The 25,748-nt window shown below is 62.0% G+C and overlaps 4 protein-coding genes across 8 annotated transcripts; 1 reads left to right on the top strand and 3 right to left on the bottom strand.

The window, feature by feature from the left end:
* Positions 1 to 2,382: 2,382 nt before the first annotated feature.
* SLC25A10 (solute carrier family 25 member 10) lies at positions 2,383 to 8,858 on the bottom strand. 3 transcript variants are annotated; one of them, XM_069799534.1, is made up of 12 exons: positions 8,730 to 8,858; positions 6,207 to 6,326; positions 5,912 to 6,026; positions 5,781 to 5,829; positions 5,338 to 5,379; positions 4,799 to 4,842; positions 4,253 to 4,323; positions 4,056 to 4,148; positions 3,720 to 3,797; positions 3,584 to 3,640; positions 3,009 to 3,107; positions 2,522 to 2,720 (listed from the first exon to the last, which is right to left on the bottom strand). In XM_069799534.1, the coding sequence occupies exons 1-11, from the start codon at positions 8,817 to 8,819 to the stop codon at positions 3,027 to 3,029; spliced, it is 840 nt and encodes a 279-aa protein (XP_069655635.1). In that variant the 5' UTR covers positions 8,820 to 8,858; the 3' UTR covers positions 2,522 to 2,720; positions 3,009 to 3,026. The 3 variants fall into 3 exon arrangements, with proteins under 3 accessions (XP_069655634.1, XP_069655635.1, XP_069655636.1); XM_069799535.1 differs by having other exon boundaries at positions 3,009 to 3,085; XM_069799533.1 differs by lacking the exon at positions 3,009 to 3,107 and having other exon boundaries at positions 2,383 to 2,720.
* A 347-nt stretch (positions 8,859 to 9,205) lies between these two features.
* MRPL12 (mitochondrial ribosomal protein L12) lies at positions 9,206 to 13,107 on the bottom strand. The gene is made up of 4 exons (XM_069799531.1): positions 12,821 to 13,107; positions 12,640 to 12,723; positions 12,357 to 12,488; positions 9,206 to 9,577 (listed from the first exon to the last, which is right to left on the bottom strand). Exons 1-4 carry the CDS (start codon positions 13,073 to 13,075, stop codon positions 9,461 to 9,463), a joined length of 588 nt encoding a protein of 195 aa, XP_069655632.1. The 5' UTR covers positions 13,076 to 13,107; the 3' UTR covers positions 9,206 to 9,460.
* Positions 13,108 to 13,668: 561 nt separating this feature from the next.
* HGS (hepatocyte growth factor-regulated tyrosine kinase substrate) lies at positions 13,669 to 23,582 on the bottom strand. Of its 3 annotated transcripts, none has more exons than XM_069799527.1 (21): positions 23,460 to 23,582; positions 23,026 to 23,110; positions 22,547 to 22,622; positions 21,953 to 22,045; positions 19,829 to 19,952; positions 18,785 to 18,837; positions 18,171 to 18,239; positions 17,840 to 17,964; positions 17,523 to 17,601; positions 17,337 to 17,435; positions 16,861 to 16,956; positions 16,469 to 16,507; positions 16,241 to 16,384; positions 15,877 to 16,090; positions 15,531 to 15,703; positions 15,233 to 15,373; positions 14,977 to 15,154; positions 14,764 to 14,897; positions 14,354 to 14,470; positions 14,063 to 14,158; positions 13,669 to 13,973 (listed from the first exon to the last, which is right to left on the bottom strand). In XM_069799527.1, exons 1-21 carry the CDS (start codon positions 23,494 to 23,496, stop codon positions 13,866 to 13,868), a joined length of 2,280 nt encoding a protein of 759 aa, XP_069655628.1. In that variant the 5' UTR covers positions 23,497 to 23,582; the 3' UTR covers positions 13,669 to 13,865. The 3 variants fall into 3 exon arrangements, with proteins under 3 accessions (XP_069655628.1, XP_069655631.1, XP_069655627.1); XM_069799530.1 differs by having other exon boundaries at positions 15,877 to 16,087; XM_069799526.1 differs by having other exon boundaries at positions 15,877 to 16,087; positions 17,337 to 17,601.
* ARL16 (ARF like GTPase 16) lies at positions 23,583 to 25,126 on the top strand. Its single transcript, XM_069799532.1, has 5 exons — positions 23,583 to 23,692; positions 23,843 to 23,900; positions 23,999 to 24,112; positions 24,422 to 24,537; positions 24,782 to 25,126. The coding sequence occupies exons 1-5, from the start codon at positions 23,604 to 23,606 to the stop codon at positions 24,951 to 24,953; spliced, it is 549 nt and encodes a 182-aa protein (XP_069655633.1). The 5' UTR covers positions 23,583 to 23,603; the 3' UTR covers positions 24,954 to 25,126.
* The last annotated feature ends 622 nt before the right edge of the window (positions 25,127 to 25,748 follow it).

Raw genomic sequence — 25,748 nt, 5'->3', positions numbered from 1 at the left:
TGGCGGCCATGCAGGCCATGGCAGCTCAGGGACACCAAGCGTCCTCCTACCTGGACCCCGGCCAGGCCAGCCCCCCGGAGCCCCCCAGCCAGTGCCCCCAGCCAGGGTCTCACTCTGCTCAGCCACCCGCTCGCTGGAAGCCCCTGCGGGTGTGGACAGAGTGGCCCAGCTGCCTGGGCACACACTGGGGCTTGCGGGTGCCTCACCAGTACTGGGGGTGGTCGGCCCCCCCCAGAGACAGCCCTTGCACCCCTCCGTGTCAGGAGGAGGCTGTGGAGGGGGAGGACTCGCAGCCCCCAGCCCTGCCCAGTGCAGGCAGAGGGGTGATCTGTGGAAGCCCCTCCAGGCAGCAAGGCCTGGGGCTCGGCTTGCTGCCTGTGAGGTGGGGGGGGTGCCTGGGCAGAGGGCAGGATGAGACCAGGAGGGGCCAGCCAGCTACAGTGAGTGCAAACACCGCTGGCAACAGGCTGTTGACAGTCCTGAGGCCTCTCGTTTTCCGATGCTCAGAGATAAGAAGTGCTCTCGCGCTGTGCAGCTCCTGGACGCTCCGTGCTCCAGGCTGTGTCTGGCACATGCTGTCCTGCCGGTGTGGCTGCAGCGCAGCTCAGGTGCCATAAGGGACGTGGGAAGAGGGTATGCCAGTGCCAGGAGCACAGGGCTGGCACAGCTGGTGGGACCGTGGCCCGGCTGGAACGTCCCTGCTGCTGGCCGGCACAGGGCTGAGCGGGTCTCTGTGCTGCTGGAGGGTGATGGCCAGCTGGGGCAGGGCCCTGCAGCTCTGTTGCTCTCCTGCTCCACGTTGGCCTTTTGCGTGGGTGCAGAGCAGCACCCATCTGCCCTGGAAGCGGTGTTGGGGTGGCTGGGGGCATGAGCCAGCGCAGCCCAGCCAGGGCCAGGCAGCCCCCAGCCCCTCACAAGGAAAGAGGGCTTAGCTTGCCCCACACTCACCTGCCCACAGCTCTCACACAGGGCCAGGCACAGGAACAAAGCAGCGATGCCAGCCAGCATCATTAGACTTCGTTAAGGTGACGAGCTTTCACTTCTCTGCTGTCCCAGGCTGGCTCTGTTCTGCCTGCTGGAGCCCAATTAGTGTCACATCCAGGAGGCAGCTCCCACGAAGAGGCAGAGGCGGGCAGGCGCCCTTGGCACAGCTCTGCCCAGGAGCTGCCTGCTCGGCTGAGACTGGGCACAGCTTGGCGCAGGGCTGGCCCCGGAGCCTGGCCCATGGCTCCCCACTGTGTGGGGCCAGGAGGTGCTGGGCTCATCCCCTGCCTCGGGGTCAGGCTGGGGGCACAGAACAGGGTGAAGACTCCCCTGCTTGGTGCAGTGCTGAGGGGATGAGCCTCGCTCTCCTCCCTCTATTCCTGGGGAGCTCAGCTCCCAGCCTGAGCCCTCCCACAGCAGGAGGGGGAACAGCATCCCCCCCGCCCCGAAGAAGGACACCAGGCCCTGCGCTTGTTCCACTCTTTATTATATATTAAGGTCACAGATAGTCCAGTTCTTTGATCCCTCGGGGCCACCACGCACAGGGGTGCACACAGCAGAGGAGCTGGTGCCTGCAGCCCCCCCTGTGCAGGGCAGTGCAGGGCAAGGGGGGGCTGTGAGGCAGCCTCGGTGCACTCGGGGCTGGGGTCTGCCCCGGCCTTGTTGCAATGGCTGGTGGGGGCAGGTGAGGCCGCAGAACGGTGCTGGACGGATGCCCCCACCCGAGGCCAGGTCTGGTGGAGGGGGAGCACGCCACGGGCGAGGGAACGCCGGGTCCTCGGACACGCGCTGCCTGGCCCTGGCCGGAGCCAGGGGACAGCGGCGCAGCTGCCGGCCTTGCCCCAGGCGAGGAGGGCTCCATCCCGTGCCTGGCCAGCAGGGCAGGGTGGCCGAGCGGCTGCCCCTCGCCCGCGGCGTCCGTTCTCTGTCATCATTGGTATGAGGCACAATCCCTGAAGAGCCCAGCAGCCGTCGGGCGCTGGTGAGTTTTGGCCAAGCAGGAGCAGGGGGTGTTTGGGGAGGCTGGGAAGCGGAGCAGGGATGCCAGGCTGCCCTGGGGTCAGCGGAGGAGCACGTGGGGCCAGAGGCACTAAGGGAGGACAGGGCCTCGCTGTGCCAAACCTGCGTCTCCCCTTGCTGCTGGCAGCAGAGGCTGGGAGTGAGCCAGCCCCACAGCCCCCAGCATGGGCCCGGCTGCAGTGTGGTCACTGGACCCCCCAGCCCCGTGGGCTCTGTGACCAGGCACGGAGCCAGAAGGCGGGATCCCCCGTCCTCCCCAGGACAGCGTGGTCCTGCTCCTGGCAGCCCATATGGGACAGGGCTGAGGGAGGCAAGGGCAGAACTTGTGGCCAGTAGGGCAGTGGGAAGACAGCAAAAAAACCCCCAAACAAACAGTGCAGAGGGGACAAGAGGCCCAAGAATATCCCAGAGGTAACAGAGATGCTGAGAATGGGGGTGAGAGAGGAAAGGGGAGACCGGGACTGGCTGGCCACAGGCACTGGCAAGGCACAGGAGTGGGGATGAGGGGTAGGGGGAACGGCGCTGGCCCCAGACAGCGGAGAGGGGTTCTGGGATCTCAGCGGTGACCTGCACGCTCACCCCCCTGGGGCGAGGCAGGGTCCCATCCCTCCTACTCAGGTGATCACTTTGATCCCAAAGTATTTGCGCAGCTGCTCCAGGAAGACAAAGGTGAGGACGGTGTGAGGAATGAGCCGGATGGCAGCAGGAACGAAGCCCTGGAAGGGGACAGCGAGAAGGTGGAGAGTCAGTGTGTGCCTGGCCCTGGGCTTCCCTGTGAGTGCCAAGGGTGCCCAGCAGCCCAACCCCTGGGGAGCGGCACGAGCTTGCAAGCACGGGGGAGCGGCTGGCTGGGCATGCAGCACGAGCTCCGAGGAGCTGGGGCCTTGGTGTCAGGCAGAGACTGCCACAGCGGTGAGGGAGGCACCGCAGCCATCGCTGTGCACACAGATCTCAGCATCATGCATCAACCCCTCTGCCCCCAAACACATCAGTGCTGGCATCACCACTACGTAGGCAGAATCTCAGTAGAAGCCCGAGTCAGATCCCACAGCCCCCGGTTCAGAAAGGGGTTGGACGCTGCCTGGGGAAGATGAGCGGACAGGCTGTAACAGGGAAAATGCCTGACTGGCAGCATCTGGAAAAAACCTCGGGTTTGAAACCCCTTTTCAGGGGCCCTCCCAGGAGTGAGACTGAACACATGGGTGACTGCACCAAGCCCGGGCACGTAGGGCCCAAGAGCTGACCGGGTCTGCTGGTCAGCAACATCCAATGAGTGCTGGAGCACCACTGCCCGTACCTGCATTCCCATTGGGGAACCCAGCGGGTGCAACAGGGCAGCTCCTGCAGTGCCCAGACCCAGGCTGCAAGCCCAGAAGAGGCCAAGGCTCGCAACACTCCAGGGCCAAGCTGGGGACTGGCAGATGAAGGCCTGATGCAGGAAGCAGTCAGGCTGCTGGCAGCAGAGCCCAGAAGGCTCCTACTCCAGAACTGTTCTGCACCTTAACCTCTGCTTCCAGCCCGGCCCCGTCTCCCCACACTGCACCCTACCAGCCCACCCCATGCATCCCCAGGTAGGTACCTTGTAGAAGGCGAGGGGCCCGAGCTTGGCGGTTTCCATGGCACAGTGGGTAACACCCTGGAGCGAGAGGCAGAGAGGTGAGGAGGCGCCCGGAGGCAGAGGCCAGTGTGCAAATGGGACAGGATGGGCTACTCACCCGGTACTCGCCCTGGGAGTTCATGAGGCGGGTCTTGAGCACATCCAGGGGCTGGCACAGGAATGTGGCGCATCCACCCTGGAAAGAGTCAGTGGGGGTCAGCAGCTCTGGCTCACGGAGGAGACCTGGGTGCCAGCGACTGCCATGGTCACTGGAGAGACCCAGAGCTCTGCCTGGGCCCAATCCCATGCTGGGAGCCCCACAGGAGCCCCTATGCCCAGCCCTGCTTCATCAGAGTCCTGAGAGGCAGCTCTGACAGCCCCAGCCTGGGGTCCTGAGCTCGGCCGCAGGCAAACCCAGTCCCAGTCCTGCCTCCCCGCACCCAGCCCTGCTCACAGCGATGAAGCTGGCCAGGAAGTGAGTGAAGATGTTGTCTGACAGCAACCCAGTCGAGAGAACCAGCTGCTTGGCCTGGTCGTAACAGGAGAGCTGTGGAGACACGGCGTATTAGTGACACGTCCCCCCTCCTCGCCATGCCAGGGACTACCCCTGTCCCTACCCTGGGCACCTACTGCCCGGCAGAGCTGTCCTACCTGCCCAATGGTGACCAGGGCCCCTCGGCTGGATGCCATCGTAGCTCCCGAAAAGAGTTTCTTCAAGCCCTCTGCAGACAGACAGATTGGGATCAGCACAGTCCTGGGACATTACTTGCACTCCCTTCCTCCCTGCCCGGTCTGTGTCCCAGACTCCTCATACAACAGTGCTTAAAACACACAACAGCAAATAGGCTGCAGGAAAGGAGAATCCTTCCGAATAGCCCTACCTCCTCCCTGCTGCCGTTCATTCCCCTTCCCACCTGCTCCACCCTCTTGCCCTTTTTCATAGCGGTTCCCGGCAGGTCTCTCTTTTCCACCGGAGTACAGGCAGGCTGCCAGGCCCTGCCTGGCCCGTGCCCCAGCCAGCTGTTGCGGAGGTGCCAGCCCCTGCCCGACCCTCGGCTCCCACGGCCACTCTCGGCTGAGCGAGCACCCACGGCAGCTCCCAGACGGAGCTCCCCGGGTCAATCCTGCCACGGTCGCCCAAGTGTCAGCGAGGACAGCCCAGGCGGGCTCACCAGACCCCAGCTGGCACGGCCTCACCTTCCCGGAGGACGCGGTACATGCCGTCCAGGGCATGGGAATAGCTGGAAGGAGCGAGAAGGGGAAGGTGTCAGGGTCCGAGGCTCCCCGGCACCCCGGCAGCCCCGCCGCCCCGAGCCGGTGGCTGCAGCTCCCGGGGCCGCGGCCCCGGCCCCGCCGCCCCCGGGCACGGTGCCGTGCTGCCGGTGCGGTGCTGCCCCCCCGCGGCCACACGGACCCCCGGCCCCGAGAGCCCCCGACCCCTTGCCCCGCTGGCCCGGCCCCCCCGGGAGCCCTGGCACCCCCCGACCACCTGCCCCACTGTTCCGGCCCCCCCGGGAGCCCTGGCACCCTCCGACCCCCTGCCCCGCTGCCCCGGCCCCCCCGGGAGCCCTGGCACCCCCCGACCACCTGCCCCACTGTTCCGGCCCCCCCGGGAGCCCTGGCACCCTCCGACCCCCTGCCCCGCTGCCCCGGCCCCCCCGGGAGCCCTGGCACCCCCCGACCACCTGCCCCACTGTTCCGGCCCCCCCGGGAGCCCCGGCCCCCCAGTCACTCACTTGCGCCGCAGGGCAGGAGGCTGCTTCATGTCGTTCTGCATCCTGGAAGGCAGAGCACCATGGGCTGAGGAGGGGGCCAGTGCCCCGCTGTCCACCCCCCCCCAGCACTGGGGACCCGGGGCAAGCCTGCCCTTGCTCAGGGCAGCGGCCCAGCAGACGGACTGCGTCGCCTGTTTGCAAAGGGACAAGAAAGCTGCCTCCAGCCCCACACCCCCCCGGAGGGCCACGCAGGGGCTGGGGCCCAGAGCTGTCACACTGAATGGCAAAATAACACTGGTCCTTCGGGGTACAGAACTGTGTGCCGGGACTGGGCTGCGAACCACGGGGCAGCCTGGTCAGGAAAAAAGTCAGGAGCATGGGGAGCGCCCCACCGTCGCAACTGCTGCCACACACCAGCCACAAGCCTCCCTCACCAGCAGCGCCAGGATGCGGGCAGAACTGACCTGACGTTCACCATGTCTGCCGGAGTCCCCACGAACCCGCCGGTGAAACCTGCAGCCAAAGAAGAGCTGAGGTCAGGGGCTTCCTCCAGCCTGAGGGAGTCCGGGGCTGAGGGGCCCTCTCCCTCGCTCACCTCCCACTGCACCCAGCAGCACTTTCTGGTAGAAGGGGGGAGGCCCCTGGCTGCCCTGGCCCAGGCGGTCCCTCACGCTCTCGTAGATGGCGAAGCGAGTCAAGGAATACGTCATCTGGAGGCGAGGGAGAACGAGCCGCTGTGTCCCGCTGGGCGCCCACCTCCCCGGCCCCCGCGGCTCAGGGCAGCCTGTCAGCTCCAGCCCAGCTGCCGGACAGGGTGGGCAGTGCCGTGCGGCAGGAGCTCCGTGCTGGCCTTGGGGGACCAGAGGCCGTCAGGGCACGGTGGCACTCACCTGCCTGCACAGCGAGGCACTGAGCCCGTTGTAGAGAGCCAGGAAGCCGTCAGTGCGGATCACACGCATCGCCATCCCCATCATCCTCATCTTCACCTCCTGCTGCGTCTGCAGGTGGACCTGGGGCAGAGTCCGGCAGCATCAGTGCACCAGCCCAGTGCTGGGGCTGGGCAGAAACAGGAGATCGCAGGGCAGCGGAGCAGGGACAGCCGCTCCGAGTGCTTGTCGAGGTAACTCCTTAGCACTCATGCAGGAGCTTCTGCGCAAACACCAACAGCTCCAGGCTCCCCACACCTAAGCAGTACTTGTAAACGTGCCCAGCCCAGCATCAGAGGGGTGGAGGCTGGTGAGGCACCTGCCCACGGTCCCTCCCAGGCGCCTGCCCAGCTGGGTGGCCTCAACAGCACGCCCCAAGATGAAGTGGCAGTGCCTGCTCTGCCAAGAAAGGCCCTGGGCCACATCGGGGCGGGGAGGATCCAGGAGCATGTGAGCGAGCAAGCAATCAGCGTGGGTTTGCTCAGAGGGACCACGACAGGGCCGGTGAATTCATGACCTCCTGCTGCCCTACACCCTCGCCACACAAGGCAGCAGGCCTCCAGAAGTCACTTCCCCTTCTCCCCAGCCACAGGAATCGCAGAGGCAGGAAGACAACCCTGCAGCCCTGCTCACCAGCTCCGAACTGCTCCCTGCCACAGCCAGGCACAGCCCGGGTGTCCGGGCGCTCCCCTCGCCACCCGCAGCAGCCCAACGCTTCCCACCATCACCGGAGGAAGTGGCAGCGGGACTGCAGGGGCTGGCTGGGTCAGAGGAGCCATGTCGGCCAGTGGCAGAGCACGTTCTGAGCGCACCCGCCCAGCCCCATGCTGCGAAGATCACGTGCGGGTCAAAGGCCCGAGGAGATAAAATTAAAGAGAGCAAAGGGCCGCTGGCGGGGGACCAGGCCTGGCTCCCGTTACAGAAGCCCCGGCACGGCCAGGGCGTGGGACTCGCAGCAGGATGCTGGGAACAGCCTCCGTCTCCTGTGCAGGGCAGCAGCGGGGATGCAGGGAAGGGGCCTGCTGCAGATTTTGGACAACGGGGACCAGAGCTTGTGGCATGTCGGGGAGCTGGGCGAGTGGCTGCTGGATGCCGGGACAGAGGGACTGGGCGGGCAGGGAGGTAGGGCAGAGCCATGCCTGGAAGCGCTCTGCTGCCTTCCCATCACAGGGCCACAGGAAGGGCAGGCAGGCGGGCAGGGGAGGAGCTGGCCGGGGCTGTGGTCGCTGCCGCAGGGCAGGCAGCCCCGTGGGCGGCCAGTGGCTGCGCAGTGCCGGCTCAGGGGCGCGAGCACCCTCTGGCTAGGCTGGCTGTGGCCTCCCACCGGGACCAAGGTCCAGAGGTGCAGCAAAGTGCCCTTGGCCCCCTGCCCTGCCGGACCCTGAGGCCCCTTGTGCTTCCCCACGCCTGGCACCAGCCCCTGCTGCAAGGGAGCTCTGGGCCAAAGGCAGGTCTGTGTTCAATATTCAGCTGGCAAAACCAGCCGGCTGGCCTGGGCTGCTCACAGCCACGAGGCACGCAGGGGCTACGCATCTGCAGGGTATAGCACGTGGGGACGCAGCCCAAAAGTCACACCCGTCACGCTGGCTCAGAGACAGAGGCAGACCTAGAGGCGTGTGCCAGACTAATCCCCCTTCTTAGCGCCTTGCCAGGGCATCCGACGCGAGCCCCCACGGGCTGCCAGCCACCTCCGCTGGGCAGCCGGGGCCAGCCGGGCACGGCAACAGGCCGAGCACCGGGGAAGCGGCATCCCCCTGCCAGCGCTGCTGGCTCCTCTCCTGGGCCTGCGCCAGGCGCATCTTCCCCTCTCTCCGTGCAGTGGGGTGGGAAGGGGCTGCCTGTCCCGAGCCTTACCCACGGGCACAGCCCCAGGCATGGCAGGCCCTGGCCTGGGCTAACTCCCCCGCTCCCCCTCCGCAGCCTGCCCGGCTGCCAGGCTCATCGCCGCTTGGCCGGCGCACAAGGCTCCGGGCAGCGCTGGCGTTCGCCCCGTCCGTGGGTGCTGGCAGCACAGGGCTGCGCGCGTCGCTCTTTGTGCGGGAGCGGGGATGCCAGGCCGTCCGAGGCGCCTAGGTGACATCTTGGCCCGAGGACGCAGAGCCCAGTGGGCCTGTGTCCAACGCCGCAGGCCCCGGAGCCACTGCCGTGCCTTACGCAGGAGCCTGGGCAGGGTTGGCCGGGGTTTCTTCCACGGCCCCCACAGCCCCCAGGGCTGGCACCCCGAGCTCCCCAGAACCCTCTGCCCCACACCTGTCCCCTCACATGCCGGCACTCTGCCCCCCCGCCTCCCCTCAGCCCTGTCCCCCCGTCCCTCTCCCCTCACCACCGTACCCCACAACCGCCCCCCCCCCACTGCCGTGTCCCCGGGCCCCACGGCCGCCTGCCCCCCCCCCCCCCCCCGGGCAGCCATTCCCCGACCCCTCAGAACCGCTCCCCATCCCCCCAAAAGCGGTTCCCCGTCCGTGTCCCCCCCCCCTTTCCTTTCACCTTGAGCAGATCCAACGGGTGGGTGCAGCAAGCAGCACCGCACGAAGCGAGGCCGCCGAAGTACCAGCGCGACACGCGCCGCTCCGCCATCGGCGCCGCTCGGCGATAAGCCACGCCCCCTCCTCGAACGCAAAGCCACGCCTCTGCGATAAAGCCACGCCCCCTCCCACGGTACCGCAGCGGGGCAGCGGAGGCGGCGCGGAGGGGGGCACCGGGACCGGGGCCGCTGCAACGAGCCCAGGGTCGTCGCGGCAGCTCCCCCGCGCCGCGGCGACCCCGGGCTCCAGGGACACGGTTCTCCCTCCTCCAGGTGGCACCTCCCCGTTAATTAACGGGGCATGATTAACGGCTGCGGCACCAAAACGCAGCTTGAGGAAGGGGGCTGCTGCGCGGCGCGGTGGGTATAGGCAGTGCCGGTACGGGGGTAGGCGGGTGGAGCCCAGGGGACAATCAGGCGGGGCTGATTTTGGAGAGAAGAACCGTTTTACAGGTTTTTGGTGGTTTTTTTCTGATATTTATGAAGGTAGAGTTCATCGCGATGCCGGAACGAGAGAGCAGCCCCGCCGAACCGTACAGCATTCTCGTATCACTTTGAGAGAACATTCCCACCACACGACTAGGGGACGTTTCGCAGTCGGAAATGTCCGGACCCCGGCTCGGGCAGCGGCCGGGCAGGCGGCAGCGGGGAAGGCTGCCATCATGCCAGTCCCTCCGTGGTGAGATGCCACTGCCTACTCCAGAACCACAGTCCCTCCTGCTGCCTCCAACGCCGCTTTGATCTTCTCTGCTTCCTCCTTGGAGGCGTTAGCCTTGATCTCCTGCGGAAGGGACTCCACCAGCTTCTTTGCCTGCGGGAGGGACAAAGTACGAGACTTATAAACTAGCTTTCACTAACCGGATTAACAGATTTAGAGCCATGAGCCTGACCTCTGCATAAGCAGAGCAGGAAAACTCACTGACTGGTCTGAACTCCAAGACTTTTACTTGAACTACAGCACATCCTGCCGGAAGACATCTAAACCTGACTGCAAGTGACAGCACATCCACTGCAGCCCTGGAAGACCTTTTTCAGCGAGTAATAGCCCGTAAATTCTTCCCACCATATGCACGGTGCTCCAGGACGCGCAGCCCCGGTCTGAGAAGGTGCTTGGGACGCATGCAGAGCCACCACATGGTAACCTGCCAAGGCAGCTACCGGCCTGCATTGGGTCGACTTTTTTCAGTGCGAATGTTTTGGTTCACATATTTCTGCCAGCGGGGAGGAGAGGCTGTTACAGGGTTTGTACACCACTGTACAGGAATCCACTGTACTGGCTGAAAAAGAACTCCAGTACAGACTATGCTTGACAACACAATCTTGGTATTTTCAGGACTTTTTATACGAAACTACTGATACTACGCAGTACCATGATATTTAAGGCAAACTGAAAAGCTGTTGAACTGATGCAAAGAGACTTCCTGCAGTACTGCCATAAAAAGGGAAGGGAGGCTGAGCCCCTGTTGCAGTCAGATGCTCTTGCTCTTACACTAAGCAGCAGCAACAAAGCTATTCAGCTCCTTAAAAACAAAGCCCGGGGAGGTTCCTACGGTGAAAAGCCACTGCCAGCTCTCTGCCGTCTGGCACTGCAGGTATTTAGCACCCAACAGATTGACCATTGCTGACAGAAAGAAGCTTTTGTTGTTTTAATTCACATAGGGCACAGTAATGATGTATCCAGGGTGGCAGAAAATGCTTTTTTTGCTAGGGATGAGAAGGCGTAGCTGTGCAGGCAGGGCAGGCATGCCTTCACCCACCAAAGCCCAGGACAGTATCTGGAAAGGAGCCTGTTCTGGCTTGCTGTGATGAGGACAGGCAACACAACCAAGGTTATTCATGAAAGATCCTTGCTCACGAATGCTTAACTTCTGTTCTAAAGCAGCCTCGGTCAGAGGAAGCAACTGTTCAGAGCGCCCAGCAGGAGAAGGAGCAGGGCCTGAGCCAAGCTGGACCTGCACCATAACAGACGCTGGGCAGAAGCAACATGTTTTGAACCCCACCCGGAGCATACGAGAAGGCCAGCCCAGGACAGGTGAAGATGCGAGGTAAGCATCTGTTGGGCTTGCTCTGAAGACGCTTTCAGGGGGGCAAACGGACTCAAGCCCGGCTTGTGCTGACAATGTGCCTGTCTCATCAAGCAGTCGTTCCTGTAGGACTGACCTGTTTGAGTCACATCAGCACACGATGTCCAAAGATATTACTAGCAATGCTTTCTTCCAAACCACCAACAGCCCCACAGGCCAAGAACAGGCTCCCTGCAAATCTTGTTAAAAACACCTCAAACGGTTGGCAATAAAATTTACAACAAAAATGTATCAGCTACACTTTCAATACAACCTCTTTAGGCAGAACCAACCTTCCGCAGCAGTTTGTTTTGTGCATGTGTGTGTGTGTTTTAACCAAAATACCAGATCAGGTAAGTCACACTTGACAAAGTTTACCCCCAGTAACCTGCATCTACCAACCCTGTAACCGCATCGGAACGGTAACCAGCTTGTTTGACAGGTTCCACATGCTAAGCCAAGTTGATTTAGCATCAGTTCTCTAGACAGCTTTTAATTATCCGCTGATCATGTCCATTACGGGATTTTGGTTGTTTAATGTTTGCTTGGGACTGGTAACGGATAAACAGCTGCCAGAGTAACCCAACTAATAGCAAGTTAATTATCCCAGTGGGCCAATGAAACTCTTATCTCGCTAGCATGGTTTCTCTGTCACCAAATTGTTTGCTTTCCAATATACAAATATGAATGGGTCGGAAGCTTTTCTACAAATCCTTCTGATATCCTGGGCTACAAATAAGAGCAGATTTTACAACACTCAACATTTCTTCCTTACAACTGGATAAACAGAAAGTGCTACTATTATCCCCAAGACACGAAAGCACCACCCAGTGGAGAACCGAAGCATGTTAAATGCTTCTGCAATAGCCGCTGTATCACCCATTCTTTGTCCTGAGCCTACATCGCAGGTCAAGGGCACGAGCTCAGATGCTGCACAGGGCTGTGAAAGACCCGTCTCCTCCGAGGAAGGAGGACGCATCATCTACAAAAAGAAGAGCTCTGAAAAGCATTGGAAGCATGGATTGCAGAATGTGTGAATTAGAGAAACTTGCCTAACTTCAGCAATACATTGGTCTCGAAAAAGCCAGGGGGAAGGCAAGCCAAATCCAGCTGCAGGGAGCAATCCCGGCTGCTCCTGAGGTCTGCAGGGAGGCTCATGGCAGCTCTTAGATTTGGAGAAGGTGAGGGTGGCATGGAGGCCTTTGAGGTCTTTGCTCTGAGCCTCCTTCTTCATCTCACTGCTCCTGCTAGGGGCTCAGTTGTCGGCCACGCAGCAGAGCTGGGAGGGAACAGCCTTCCCTAAAGAACGCCAGACAAACAGATGCAACCAACTCCTGCTCTACACCTCATCCATGTCTCTGCACCGAGGTGTGTGCACAAGCAGACTGTTCTCCTAAACACAGAAATCCAGGCTCCCTTTTGAACAGAGAACCGAGCCCACCGCTTACAACATGCTTCAGGAGCTGTCTGGGCTCGGGGACGACGTGGTGGGTGGGTGGCCAGAGCCTCGGGCAGCCCCCTCCTCACCTGCACGAGGTTCACTCCCGGCACGAAGTTCTTCACCTCCTTGATCAGCTTCACCTTGTCAGCAGGTTTCAGCTCCGTCAGCCGGACAGTGAAATGCGTTTTCTCCTTCTTGAGCGGGATCTCCTCCTCCTCCTGGAAGCAGCCAGAGCTCGGTGAAGACACCCACCCGGGCCCCGGGCCCCGCGGCCCTCCCCCCCACCCCCCCCCCACGCACGGGGACCCGCGAGACCGACACGGAGCCCCGGGGGCCCAACTCCCGGCCCCTCCCCGGAGAGCCCGGTACCTGCGGAGCCGCCTGGGAGGGCTGGAGAGAGGCGGCCGCCGCCGCCGCCGGCATCACCCCCACGTCCGGAATCTTCAGCGTCTCCTACGGGAAGAGCAGCGGCACCGGCGGCCGGTGAGGCGGCGCACGCGGGCCGTGCCGGGCCGGGCCGAAGCGGGCCGCGCTGCCCCGCGCCACCCACCTTGAGGAGCGCGTTGAGGTCGGCCACCTCCAGCAGCGTCAGCCCCGCGATGTCCCGCACCAGCTGCCGCACCTTGGGCGAGTACTCCTTGGCGGCCGTGTCCAGCGGCGCCCCGGCCAGCGCCTCCGAGCGCCGTGCGCGGCCCGTGCCCAGCGCCCGCAGGCCGGCGGCGGGCGGCCCGGCCGCGGCCCAGCGCCAGGCGGGCGGCGGGCGGCGGAGCAGGCGCGGCGGCAGCGCGCGGGCGGCGGGCAGCATGGCGGCCGCAGAGGACACGGCGGCGCTCTGCCCCGCGCTCGATGGTCCCGGCGGCCCCCGCGCTGCGCCGCGCCGCTCTAGGCTCCGGCGCCTCCTCTCGATGGCGGGGCGGGGAGGCGGCGGCGCTCTAGCCGCCGGGTCCGCCGGCACTCGTTCGCTCCGGTAGGCCCCGGCCGCCGGCGGGGCGGTCCCCCTGCACCCCCCCAAGCACACCGGGCCGCGGCTCGTTCCGAACACTTTATTGTCGCCGTTCGCGCTCGGTTCACACCCCACACACCCCCTCCCCACCGCGAGGAGCGAGCGGCCGCGCCGTGGGGACAGGCCCGGCCCGGCGAGGGGGCCCCCGGGGCAGGGAGGAGAGAGGCCGCTGGCGGGGAAGGGGGCTCGGCGGGGGGGGGGGGGACGGACAAGGCCAGGCTGGCGGCGGACAGCGCGGTGCCCGAGGCGACGGGCAGCGGGGTGGGGGGGCCGGCGGCCCCCACCCCGGGCAGCCCAGCCAAGGGCCCCCAGCCCCGCGGCGCAGGCCGGGGCCCGCGGGCTTCCAGGTCGGGGGCGGGGGGGGACAGGACCGCAGGCCCGGGTCTCGGCAGGGAGGGCTGTGCTCCTGCGGCCCCAGCACCGCTGGCGGGAGCCTGTGGTCCCACATCCCCCGGGCCGGGGGCAGATTGGGGAGGTGGGATGGGTGGAAGGGGGCTGAGGGGGCAGGAGGAGTAGGTGAAGTGCAGAAGTGATTCCAGATGAAGAGTAGTGTTACATGGGCTCCCCCCCGCCCCCCCCCCCACGGCAGAGATCAGTCAAAGGAGATGAGCTGGGCCTCTCCGCTGCCCTGGGGCTGCTGCACAGGGGCAGGCGCGGGCTGGGGCTGTTGCTGCTGGGGGGGCCCTCCAGCAGGTGCCATCTGGAACAGATGAGGCGGCTTCATTAGCGAACGCACCCCTCTAGGGTGGCAAGCCCCGCCCTGTCCCGGGCCAGGCCAGCAGCACTCACCTGTTGGTAGAGGGGCTGCTGCCCGGGCAGGTAGGACTGCTGGGCTGGCAGGCTGCTCAGTGCTGCTTCCTGGCCCGGCAGGGCAGACATGAGGCCCTGCGGGAGCAAGGGGGTGGTCGTCAGAGGGGCTGGGGGATGCACAATCGCCACAGGGCAGAGGTGAAGGCCCACAGCCTCCTCCAGGCCTCCCCCTTCTGTGCCACCATGGAAGGCTGCACAGGCTGGAGACCACCCACACCTTGTCCCCCCACCAGCGCCCAAGAAGGTGCCTGCGCGGCAGGGAGTGCTCACCTGCATGCCGTAGGGCTGGTACCCCATGGAGACTGACTGGCTGCCCATGTAGCCCATGGTGCCCGACTGGGGGGCCTGAGAGATGGCCGGGATGCTCTGCGACTGCGAGGCTGCGCTCTGCGGAGGAGAGGCTGGTGAGAGGTGGCGCAGGCAGCGATGGTTCATCTCAAACCAAGGCCCCAGGAGTGGCAGGGCTCTCCCTGCTCCATTAGAACCAGGGTGTCTTCTTCCCTCTGCACCATGGGGAGCCCCAACCCACTCCCACAGCAAAAGCAGCAGCAGATCCGGAGATCTGGGACCAACCAGCCCTTTCTCCTTCCTGCTCGGAGATCCCATCACTGAGCTGGGGCAAGTTGCACCAGCCCCGCAGAATGCCCCAGCCGACTGCGAGCTGCTCTTCCCTCACTTGCCTGGTAGCCCTGTGTTGGAGTTGGCTGGTAGGATGAGTACGCCGGGGTGGTGGTGGGCACCGCCTGCCCCTGCTGAGCCGCCTGCCCGCTGCCTGCCGTCGGCTGGTACATATAGGCGTTCACCATGCTGGGATCTGGGGTGGAGAGGGCAGAGACTGAAGCAACCACCTTGAGCTCAGCCTCCATCCGCCTGGGATCAGCTGGCTGATGTACCTGTCCCTGTAACAGGCATTGCAGTGTACGGCCCCGTGCCCCCTTGTGTTGCCTGGTTCATGTATACGCTGTGCATGGGAGAGCCCTCCACGGAGCCGGCCGGGCTGAAGGTGCCAGGGAAGCTGGTGGGCCCAGAAGGCTGGTAGATCACCCCACTGGCTGCGGGCATGGCCTGGAGCTGTTCAGGGAAGATAAACAACCTTTAGGCCACGTCCCCTGGGACCTGGCAGGAGGGTCTCTGGCCCAGCAGCCGTACTTGGGCATAAGGCAGCGAGAAAGCTGGCATCTGGGCTCTCATCTGGATGGTCTGCTTCTGCTGTTCCAGGCGCATCTGCCTCTCCTTCTCCTGCTCCTGCAGTCGCTGGATGGCCAACTGACGCTGCATCTCCAGGTACTCCTATGGCAACAGGGATGTGACAGCTAGAAGCCAGGACACCGCAGCATCCCCTCCTGCCAGGGCAGCCGTCCCTGCCAGCTCTGGGCTGGCCCAAGGTGCAGGCAGGCCTGCTGGCTGACGCGGTCCCGAATACCCTGGAAACACCTCCCTGCCTTACCTGCTTCTTCTGCCTCATGATCTCCAGCTTCTGGGCCAGCTGGATCTGGCGCTGGCGCTCTGCCTCCTCTGCTGCACGGCGCAGCTTCTCCCGATGCTCCTCCCGCAGCGCGTTCAGAGCCCCACGCGCATCCCGGATCTGGGCCAGTTTGTCCTGCAGGCCTTCGTAGTACACTGGGGAGGGAAGGGACAGCCTCAGGGACCCTCTTGGGGCAGAGCACACCGCGCTGGCTTCTCTCCAGAGAGGCTGTGTCATGGGAATGCTGAACCCCAGCGCTGGGGGAAACCCCGGCAGCCACCCGCTCCTCGCCAGGATGCCTGCCCACGGCCAGGCAGCTCCCACGTACGCCTGCGCTCGTCCAGCTGGTTGAGCAGCTCCAGCAGCTGGGGGTGCATGTTGTTGATGGACTGGAAGAGGGACAACACGGCAGAGTCATTGGTGATGCTGCGGCCCCGCATGTGGTTGCTCTTCATGCGGTTGACAAACGTGGTGACCGCATTCTGCAGTGCTTTCAGGAATTGCTCATGGTTCTCCTCAGACTCTCCGTTCTGGTACTGCTGCTGGAAGGACAGGGCAGCCAGTCAGCCTCAACTCTGCTGTGTCAAGAGCCAGCAGCCAGCCTGCAGAGCTGCGTGACTGGGCTGAACGAAGGAGTTGGGCGCTTCTCACCCCTCAGAAGCTGCCAAACACAGGTCCAGGCCCCCTCTTACCTCAACAACACCGAGTGGGGCAGGGTGGGCTTCCCCAGGCTGAGCAGCTGGCTCCGTGAGGGACAGAGGTGCTGATGGGGTGGGGCTCTTGCGAACCTCCTCTTGTTTCTTCTCCCAGTAGTTGCGGTTCAGGTACCGAGCCAGCTGCCAGAAAGAGAAGGAAGATGAGCATCACAGTCCCGCCAGGAGTGAGCCTGTGCCGTGGACTAGTAAGGCCTGGATCCTTACCTCCGGGTCAATGTCCTCAGCCAAGGGAGCAGAGGAATTCTGGAAAGAGACAGACAGGGAAATCCAGTTCAGAGAAACCACAGACCCACAGCTCCCACACAGACATCCTCCTCGGACCTGGCCATGCACAACCACCAGAGCTGAGCACCAGCAGAAGACTGAAAAGGGACAGCTGTGTCCTTCAGCCAGACACATGCTGCAGCTACAGGAAGCAGCAGAGGCACTTAAATGCTGGCTGAAAACACAGTAGTGCTGTGAAAGAGCAAGGGACTGAACAGGGCAAATATTTTCTCCCAGAACAGGGACTAAATCTGACCCAAACAGGGCAGACTCGGGCTAGGAAAGAGGTCTGCGTCCAGCCACTTCACATTCAGGGGCTCCCGTGAACGTACCACAGGTGGGGAATAGAGCGTGCTGACCGGGGGAGCTGATGATGTGACGGGTGTGGGCTCAGCCTTCGGGTACATGGCGTAGGTTGTTTTCTGCCTCTGGAAAAGAGAAAAACCAGTCGACTCAGGGACTGTCCAGACTCCTCCAAATCACCCAGTCAGCAACAAACTGGGCACACTGCATGGACAAGGCTCCTAGAGATGGCCAGGCACAGCCAGCAGACCCAGCCTCATGCTTTGAGCAATTCCCTCAGGCCAGTGTGCCCCAGGGCTTGCAGCTTGGGCACAGCCTGGTTCCAAGATTTGGGACTGTGACACAGCACGTGCCTGGCTCTGCTTTCACCTTCTCATTCCACAGGCCCCGTGACTCACTCACACCAGGACGCACCTACAGATCTGTTACCGCGCAGCTAGGAGATGCCCAGCACATCTGGGCTGTATGGCAACAACCACTCCCACACGCCAAGCAGGACACAAACCATTCTCTCCTTCTCCTCAGCCTCTGACTGAGACAAGGCAATAGCTAGCTGGAGCTCTTCCTCCTCTTGCAGAGCTGTCTCATCACGCTTCGGAGGCAGCTGCAAGAAGAAATATGAGGAGGTGGTCAACAAAGGGATCAACAAGCATGTCAGGATCACTAGATCACCTACAGGGCAGCCACTCACCTGGGACTGCTGAGAGAGGGGGCTGGTCAGGTACTCGGGAGGCAGTTCAGAGGTGGCAGCAGCTTTACCCTCAGCTTTCCTGTAGTCAGAAAGAGGTGACAGTGCAGACTGAGCGCTCCTTCTTCTGCACTGGAGCTCCAGCTCTGCACAACACTATAGCTGTAAACCCCGTTCCCTGGAAGGAAGAGAACCCAGCCCAGCCTGCACAGCTCGGGAAACCCTCGCTCTGGTCTGCAGAAAGGTGGCTCCACGCCAAGCTTCTCCCCTCACAGTCCCAGCTGTTGCAGGCAAAGAAACACACCACAAAGGGTACTGACTTGTTGAGATGCTCATAACAGGGCTCGCAGACTCTCACTTCCTTCTCGATCCCAAACTTGGGGATGGTGGAATACTTGGAGGAGCATTTGCCACAGAAGATCTGCCCACAGGCCCTGCAATGATGCTGCAAAAGGTGGGAGACATCAGTGCAGTAGCAAGATACTCCTTCGCCATTAGACAACATCACTCAGACACTCTGGGCACTTCCCTGCCGGTGGCCAGGGAATGCGGCCCAGCCCCGACACACTTCCACACAGGCTCAGGGAGTCCTGCAAGTCCCAGGGGGCTGTGCAGGACCAGGGAACCCAGAGGGACAGGAGTGGCACCCACCTTCCGTGTCACAACACCAAACTGCACTCGACATCTGTGACACTCCTCAGCATCGACCCAGTCTGGAGCCTGTCAGGGTTAAGGAAGCTTGTGTAAGGAGGGGAGGAAGGCCTCAAGGAAAGTGTCTCCACTGAACCTTTCAGGAGCTCCTACGGCTAACCAAGGTGCTCTCATGAACGGGGGAGACTGGAAGCATTTGCAGCTCAACAGGAATTTTTAATCCCCACAAGTTATCTCCTTGCATATTCCTAGAGACTGTGATACTTTCCCAGTCAGCAAGAGATTTTCTAGGAATGTGTCTGCACAGCAATTGCTTTAGCAATGCCCTGCTGCCATGTTCAGACTGCCAGGCTGCTGGAAGGCCACTGAGTAGGGTAAGATGAGACTAACTCCCTGACCTGCTCAATTCTCCCCTCCGTCTGGTAGTTTTAGGCTAAATTGCTGTACACCACCCCAGAACTGCCCGCATGACAGCTGGGAGCACTTGTGTACCCAGCAAGGTCTCTAACCTGCAAGAAATGGAGGAACGCAAGAACTGAAGGTTTAGTAGGAAGGGGACAGGAGAGCAAGGTCTGTCCTGCAGTGCCAACTCCCTCCCCACCAGCAAAGCTCACCCTTTCTGCAGCAAACATGGCATCGCTCTCTTTGAACTCCGGGAACACATGACCTGTTGGGAGAAGCGAATGTCCTGTTGTGAAAGGGCTCCTCCGGCACAGGGAGGCTGTGGTGCCTACAGCCTTGTGCCGTAGATCCCAGCCACACACGTCAGACCCAGCTCAGCACACCTGCCCTGACCATTATCTTACTCTGACACAACTAACAGCAATCTTCCTCCTGCAGGAGGCCAGAGGGCAATGCTCATGCAGCACTTGCTGCTGTCTGCAAAGTACAGGGCTCTCAGCCACTATCTCGAATGCACAGGACAATCCCCTATTGGTTTCCCTTACATACCTGTAAGGGACATCAGGGCCCTTTGGATAAGGCTTATTTCTCAAGATCTTGAACTCAGCATGGGGGGAAAAAAGCCCGCTGCACATGCAGGCAGGTCTTTGAGTCTCACCCCTTGAATGGCAAGAGTGTGGCAACACCTGCTCGGCGGGGGACCAGGACCTCCAGGCTTTGCCACTGCCTGTGGAGGTGCTGGTGCACAGAAATAGAGGCAGAGACAGCAGCACATCCCTTCCCTCGCCGGGAACACTGCTATCCCCGGGACAAGAGAGAAAGTGCCATACTGACACTGTCAGAAAGCAGCAGCGTGGACCCATCCTGGAGTACTAATGAAAGCCTGACAGGAAGGAACCGCCCCACGTAAATCTCTTCCCAGAGGACACACTGATTTGCTGCCAGTTTCTGAAGAACATTTGCAGCTCCTGCTTTTCAGGTCTCACTGCCAACCTTTAGCTGCTAGCTGGGCTGGAGGCCCAGAGCAAGGCAGCCCCCGATCCTGGGACAACGGGGCTGTCCTCTCTTTGCAGCAGGATTCAATCACTCCAAGAGGTTCATCAGGTATTGGGCGCCAAGAAAAAGCTCAGTACTGCAAGTCCAGAATTTGCTAACACCAGGCAGGGTCCTGACACTCATTCCTTCTCCTGCAAGGCTCCTCCAGAGCAGAGCTGCTTGGCCAATTGTCCACCCACCTTTGCCCACAGAGTCCTCACCTTCGACCTTCATTATCTGATAGGTGTCCTGCACCACCTTGTACTTGGGCTCATTGCGGAAGGCGTGAGCCCAGGCCTGGATAAGGTACAGGATCTTACTGCGGACACTTGTCTCCACTTGCCTCTGCACAGAAAGGGAGGGGAGGGGGAAAAAAAAAAAATCTAAGAAAAAGACCCTGAGACCCAAAGGACTGTGTGAATCCCTCAGAAGAGGAGCCAGAAATACCATTCAGGGAAAGAGAGACTTTAGAGTACTTGTGCAAGGTAAGAGCCATCAGAAAGCTGCAATAACGACAACTCGCGGCAAGTACTACATACTCCTTCAGCTTCCCCACTTCCCCCCTCCAGCACAAACAAGAAAATGTCCTTCACAGCAGCACAGACCAACTTGAAAAGGGGTGCGGTTACAATGCTTTGAGCAAACGCCCACAGAGACTTGCTCAGCCGCTCCCCGGGGCAGGCACAAGCACTGGCCTGCCCAACGTCTCTGTTCACCTCCTCACAAGAGTTGCTCATCCCGCACTCAGAAAACTGAGGAACCTACAGCTACCCAGCTGGGCAGAACAGCACAGTTGGCCTCACCCAAGAACTGACAGGGCACCACAAGCTCAGAAATGGAGGGTATCGGTACCAGGCTGTCAGCACCTCCAGCCCCGAGACTCCTGCCCAGGAATACGTAAAACTACCTCGGGATGTGACGCAGAAAGGACAGCTGGGAAGCCTGCCCTTTGGAGGCAAGGGTGGTTGTATCACAGTTCAAGGAGCCAGAGGAAACTTGGCAAGCCTGTTCCTATCCCAGCCAGCCTCCGAGAACAGCTCTGTCATCAGCTGACCAAGTCATCGTGCATTCACATGACCAGCTGCTCCAGAAATCCCCGGGGAACCAGAGGAGCATTGTCAAGCTCCTATTTCAGCCGAGAGCTCGGCCCACACATTATCACTTACTGACAATTGCTGGAGCTCCAAACTTCTAGAAGATTTGGCAAAATCCTGCATTCCACAAATGTCACAGCCCTGAACCTCATCAGAACAAAGACTGTTTCACCAGCACTGGACATTCACAAGCGGCAAAGTTCCAAGTGGAGGAGGAGAATGGGTCCATGGCAGTTATGAAACTACTGAGGCAGACAAGGACTGGAGAGAACGACAAAATCTCTTGACCTGATCTTATCTGGTCTCCTCAGTGCTCAGAGTGGCTGCACTACTACACCTGTCCGTCACATCGTGGCAGCGTTCCAATCTCAGCAGAACATCCTGCACAGAGACCGAGTCAGCCCTAGCAGGAAGGTGACAGGAGAGAGACACCCTGCTACAGTGTGCAAGATGATGGGACTCGCACAGCTCATTCACCAAATATCTGGGTCACCTGGTCGTCTATTTCTGGCAGAAGATGGAGGCTGCAAGGAGGGAACAGCAGTGTTCCCACAAGCTCTTGTCTGGGCATTGCCGTTCCGGGGCTGGGAGCTGGAGATAAAGTTCCTATTTCCATTTCACTTGTGGAAGTCCCCAGTCCAGGACACATGGAGCTCCTGCAGGCATCACAACAAACTGGCAAGCGACAGCTTGTGACAACAGCTTGTCAGTGAAAACAGCCAGGTCTACATCCTGCAAAGCTCCTCAAACAATTCCACAGGCCAATGAAACGGCCACGATAAAGAGGAAGCTTCTGCCAGTTTTTACCTTGCTGCTCACCTTCCTGCGTGTCTCATACTGTACTATGGGAGGGAATTCACCTCACTGCTGCTCAGGTCCTTGGTGCAACTGCCAGACCATCACCTCTGTTTTCCTTTGCCGACTCAAACCAAGCAAAGTGTTGCAGCCAGGAGCATTTACCATGAAACGGTCTAGGCCTTCACAGCATATGCCTACCCCACTTCACAACATAGCCAAACATTACCTTTGCTCTCAGGACATGTTCTCTCCCTAGCAGGCACTCCTTAGCACCCTACACTCATCCCTTCACACCACACAATACAGTTTGCTCTTTTCTGAAACGCATTTCCAAACAGCTTCCCTTCTGTTCCTTACACAAAGGGAACGAAAGAGAGGACATGCATATTTTCTCCTGCAGCTGCTTCTTTTCCAACCTCACTCAAAAACGATGGTAAAATAAGATATACTTACCTTGAGTATTTCCTTCAGTTCCTCCATAGTCTGTTTATTGGCCACCTCGTCATGGACTGTTTGGCCACAGTTTTTCACCACTGACTCCATGACCTGCAAGGGTAAAGAACACTATTAGCCCGCTGCTTTCTTCCTTCTCTGTGGCCTGCAATGAGTCCCAGCACATGTTACAGGTTACTGCAGCCAGCACACCAAGATGGGGGCACTACTTCAGCAATGAGTCGCATTAGGGCAGCATCAGCCAAGCCAGAGAAATCCACACCACCACCCTAGAGAGTAAGCTATGCTTCCACTGTGCGGTGGCCTTTGTACCTCTGCTACGCAGAGACAGACCCCCAGGGACAGTGTCTCAAGTTCCAGCTTTGTCTGTTCCTAACTCCGAGACAGAATTAAAGAATGAAAACTATGGCCTGCTGATCCATCATGAAAGAGCCAGGAGGAGGCAAACTCCAAGCCGCAACTCCGATGCTCCCTGAGCAGGGCAGGGAACGCTGTGCAGACTGTGTAGCCCAGAAGGCAAGCTTATAAAAGACGGGAAGTTCCCTGGCCTGTGAACCAGGCCCCTGCAGTGCTCGCGGTTTGTGCTGACATTACCTCCAGTGCGTAGAGTGCCACGTGGGGATTCTTGTCATTGACTTTCTTCTTGATAGCGTTGACGGCGTATTTTGCTCTGGGTAAAGAAAGAGAGCACACATCCTCAGGTAATCAGGAATCTGAGCGGAGATTCCGCCTGCTGCTGATAACCCACTAACCCCCCCCCACCCCAACAAAAGGGTACAGTTCGCTCATGGTCTATGCAATTCCCTTGAGGCAAACTAGGAAGAGAAGGAATAAGCGCGCTCAAGCTTGAGTATCTCCGAGTATTTCAGGCCAGAGATAACCCGCAACTCCCGAGGTCAGGGAAGCACCTCAACACATTGGGGTGTACTGTACTGCCTTTCCAATGCTTTTCTGGAAGGGGATAACAAGACGCATACTACTACAGGCTGACAGGTCCAAGACCCTCACGCTTCGTCTTGCGAAGACAAGAAGAGCTGCGCCTGTAGTGCATCCAAAAGCCAAAGAGCACTTACTGGGTATCTCCCTGACGGATCATGTCACAGATCTGCAGGATGGATTCCCAGTCCGTCTCCAGCAGAAGCTGGCTCGTAGCCTTATCTGCAAGGAATAAACCCGTCAGGCTGCTTTAAGCACTTCTGCTTATCCCGGTTCCGCTCCACAACCGCTGGTGTGTTTGCGGGAAAGCTCCCCCGGGCGCCGGCGATGCCCCGGACCCGAGCGCTGCTGGAGAAAAATCCCGATTTTCCCCGGAACGCGCCAGATCTTCCCCTTCAGGCGCCCCGGGGCGCTCAGTAACCTCGGACCCGCCGCTCCGGCTCCTGCCGGCCCCGGGCCCGCCCCAGCTCCCGAGGCCGAGCGCTGCGGACCTCGGCCCGGCCGAGAGGCGCGTCCCCCGGCCCCGCTCCCGCCCCGCCCCCCGCGCCGAGCGGAAGGTCGCGACCGGTACCGAGAAGCCGCTCGAAGGTGCCGCCGCCGCGCCCCATGATGTGTCGCCCCCCGCGCCGCCGGCCCGGCCTGCCCCACCGCCCCCTCCGCGGGCGCTTCCGCTTCCGGCTTCCGACAGGGGCGGGGCTCCTTCCGGCGGGGCGGGATGGCGGGCGCGGGGCGGGCGGTGCCCACGTGCCTGCTGCTGGGGGCGGCGGGCGGCGGGAAGAGCCTGCTGGCCAGGCGGCTCCGCCATATCCAGCGGGGACGGGGAAGGGGGGGTTACCGGGGGCACCGGGGGGGGGTACGGGGGCGGTCCCGGCGGGGGGGCGGGGCGGGGGGGGCCGGGCGGGCCGCGTTCCCGTCCCCTTCCCAGGCGTCGTCGTGTCCTTAACGCGCGGCACAGCTGAGCGCCGAGGAGGGGGCCGCGGAGCTGGGTGAGCCCCCGGCCACGCTGCCCACGGTAGGCAGGGCCCGGCGGGGACCGCCGGCCGGTAGCCCCGGTGCGGCCGAGGGTCTGTGGGGCGCAGGCGCAGCCAACCGAGCCGCCTGTCCCGGCAGGTGGGCACCAACCTGACCGACCTGCGGCTGCCGCGGAAGGCGACGCTCCGGGAGCTGGGCGGCTGCATGGGCCCCATCTGGCCCAGCTACTACGGCGAGTGCAGCGCTCTCCTGGTGAGCGCTGGCGGCAGCACCAGGACCCCACACCGGCAGGGCGGCGGCGGCGGACGAGCGGGGACCCCGTGGCTGCCATCGCTGAGCCAAGGCCCCGAGGGACAGACCCGGCCGGGGGGGGATGCAGCCGCAGGGCACCCTGTGTCTAGGGGTTGGCGCTGGCCCCTGCTCCGCTGCGGGGAGTCGGGCCCCTCAGCTTCGCCCTGGCTCTGTGATTTCCCTCCACTGCGCCCTGATCTGGCGCAGCTAGACGCGGGGCCGCCCTTGGGCATGCCCACACCGCCGCTTTCCCTTCTTCTCCTCTTCCAGTTTGTGGTCGATGCCGCCAACCCCACCCAGGTCTCCTCGTCTTGCGTCCAGCTGCTCTCCGTCCTCTCCGCAGCGCAGCTCGCCTCCGTGCCTGTGCTGGTCGTCTTCAATAAGATGTGAGGAGGGGGGTCAGCCCGGAGGGTGGGGGCACACGGGGGCACGCTGAGGGCCTGCGGTGGCTCCTGTGTCCCTTCCCTCGGGTGACACCCAAGGAAGCCTGGCGTGTCCTGGGGGGCAGCAGCCACACTTTACTGCACTCCCTGGGCTGGCTGGGCCTGCGGAGACCCCCGAGGCAGGGGCTGGGCCAGGCAGGAGAGCTGTTGGGGTGGGCTAATGCAGCCACCCCCCTCCCACCTGCAGTGACCTGCCCTGCTACATGTCGCTGGCGGAGATGAAGTCGCTGTTCCGCATGCAGGACATCGTCTCCTGTGCCACACAGCCCATCGCGATGCTGGAGACAAGCGCGCGCAATGGCACCGGCCTGCCTAATGTCCTGCAGTGGCTTCGGGCCACCCTCGGAGACCCCCGCTGACCCCGACCCTGCCCGGGTGCCTGTGGCAGCCCAGGCAAGTCCTGTCACCGAAGGAGGTGGCCGGTGAGCAGCTGCCCTGCGTGGGACTGGGAGCGGAGCCCAGGACGGTGTCATGGGCTGGTGGTGGACAGGACCCCTGTGGAACTTTACAGTAAAATTCCCACTGTACTGTCCAGGCTGGTGTCTGCCCTGTGCTTGCGTGGAGACCCTGGCCTTTCGGGGAAGGGACGAGCAGGAGCCTCAGAGGCCAGACCGTGCTGGCACAGGGCAGTGCTGGCACCTCTGGGGACAGGAGGGGTGGTCATGGTGGTCACAAGCAGCAGGGGTGGGGTGGGGTGGCAGCACCTGGGCAGCTGCTGGTAACACCTCCCGGGTTGGAGACCAAGTACATGTGTGGCTCCTGCCAGCAGTTTTGGCCCTGCAGGCCTTGTGCCAGCCAAGGCACAGCTGGGTGACCTGGAGGAACATGTGGAAAGACGGGGGGGGACCTGGGTGGGTGTCGGAGCCAGGGCAGGCTGAGCTGCAGGGATGCCTTGGTCAGGGATGTCTCATGAGCTGCAGCAAGTGCCAGCCCGTGGCTACTCTCCAGCACTCACCTGGGCTCAGAGAACAGCTGGGCGCGTGCAGAGAACCCGGCCCGTGCCCGCACCGATAATCTGTCGGTGCCCACGCTGGCAACCCAGCCCAGCGCCCAGCTGGGCAGGCAGCTGCCTCACCCGGTGGCATGAGTGCCAAGTCACGGGGGTACTTGTGGCTGCCCGCGCCTGGCACACGCCGTGGCACAACCCTCCCTGG

This window comes from Haliaeetus albicilla, chromosome 12 (genome assembly GCF_947461875.1).
Source record: "Haliaeetus albicilla chromosome 12, bHalAlb1.1, whole genome shotgun sequence".
Lineage (NCBI taxonomy): Eukaryota > Metazoa > Chordata > Aves > Accipitriformes > Accipitridae > Haliaeetus > Haliaeetus albicilla.
This window is presented reverse-complemented; position numbering and strand designations above follow the sequence as displayed.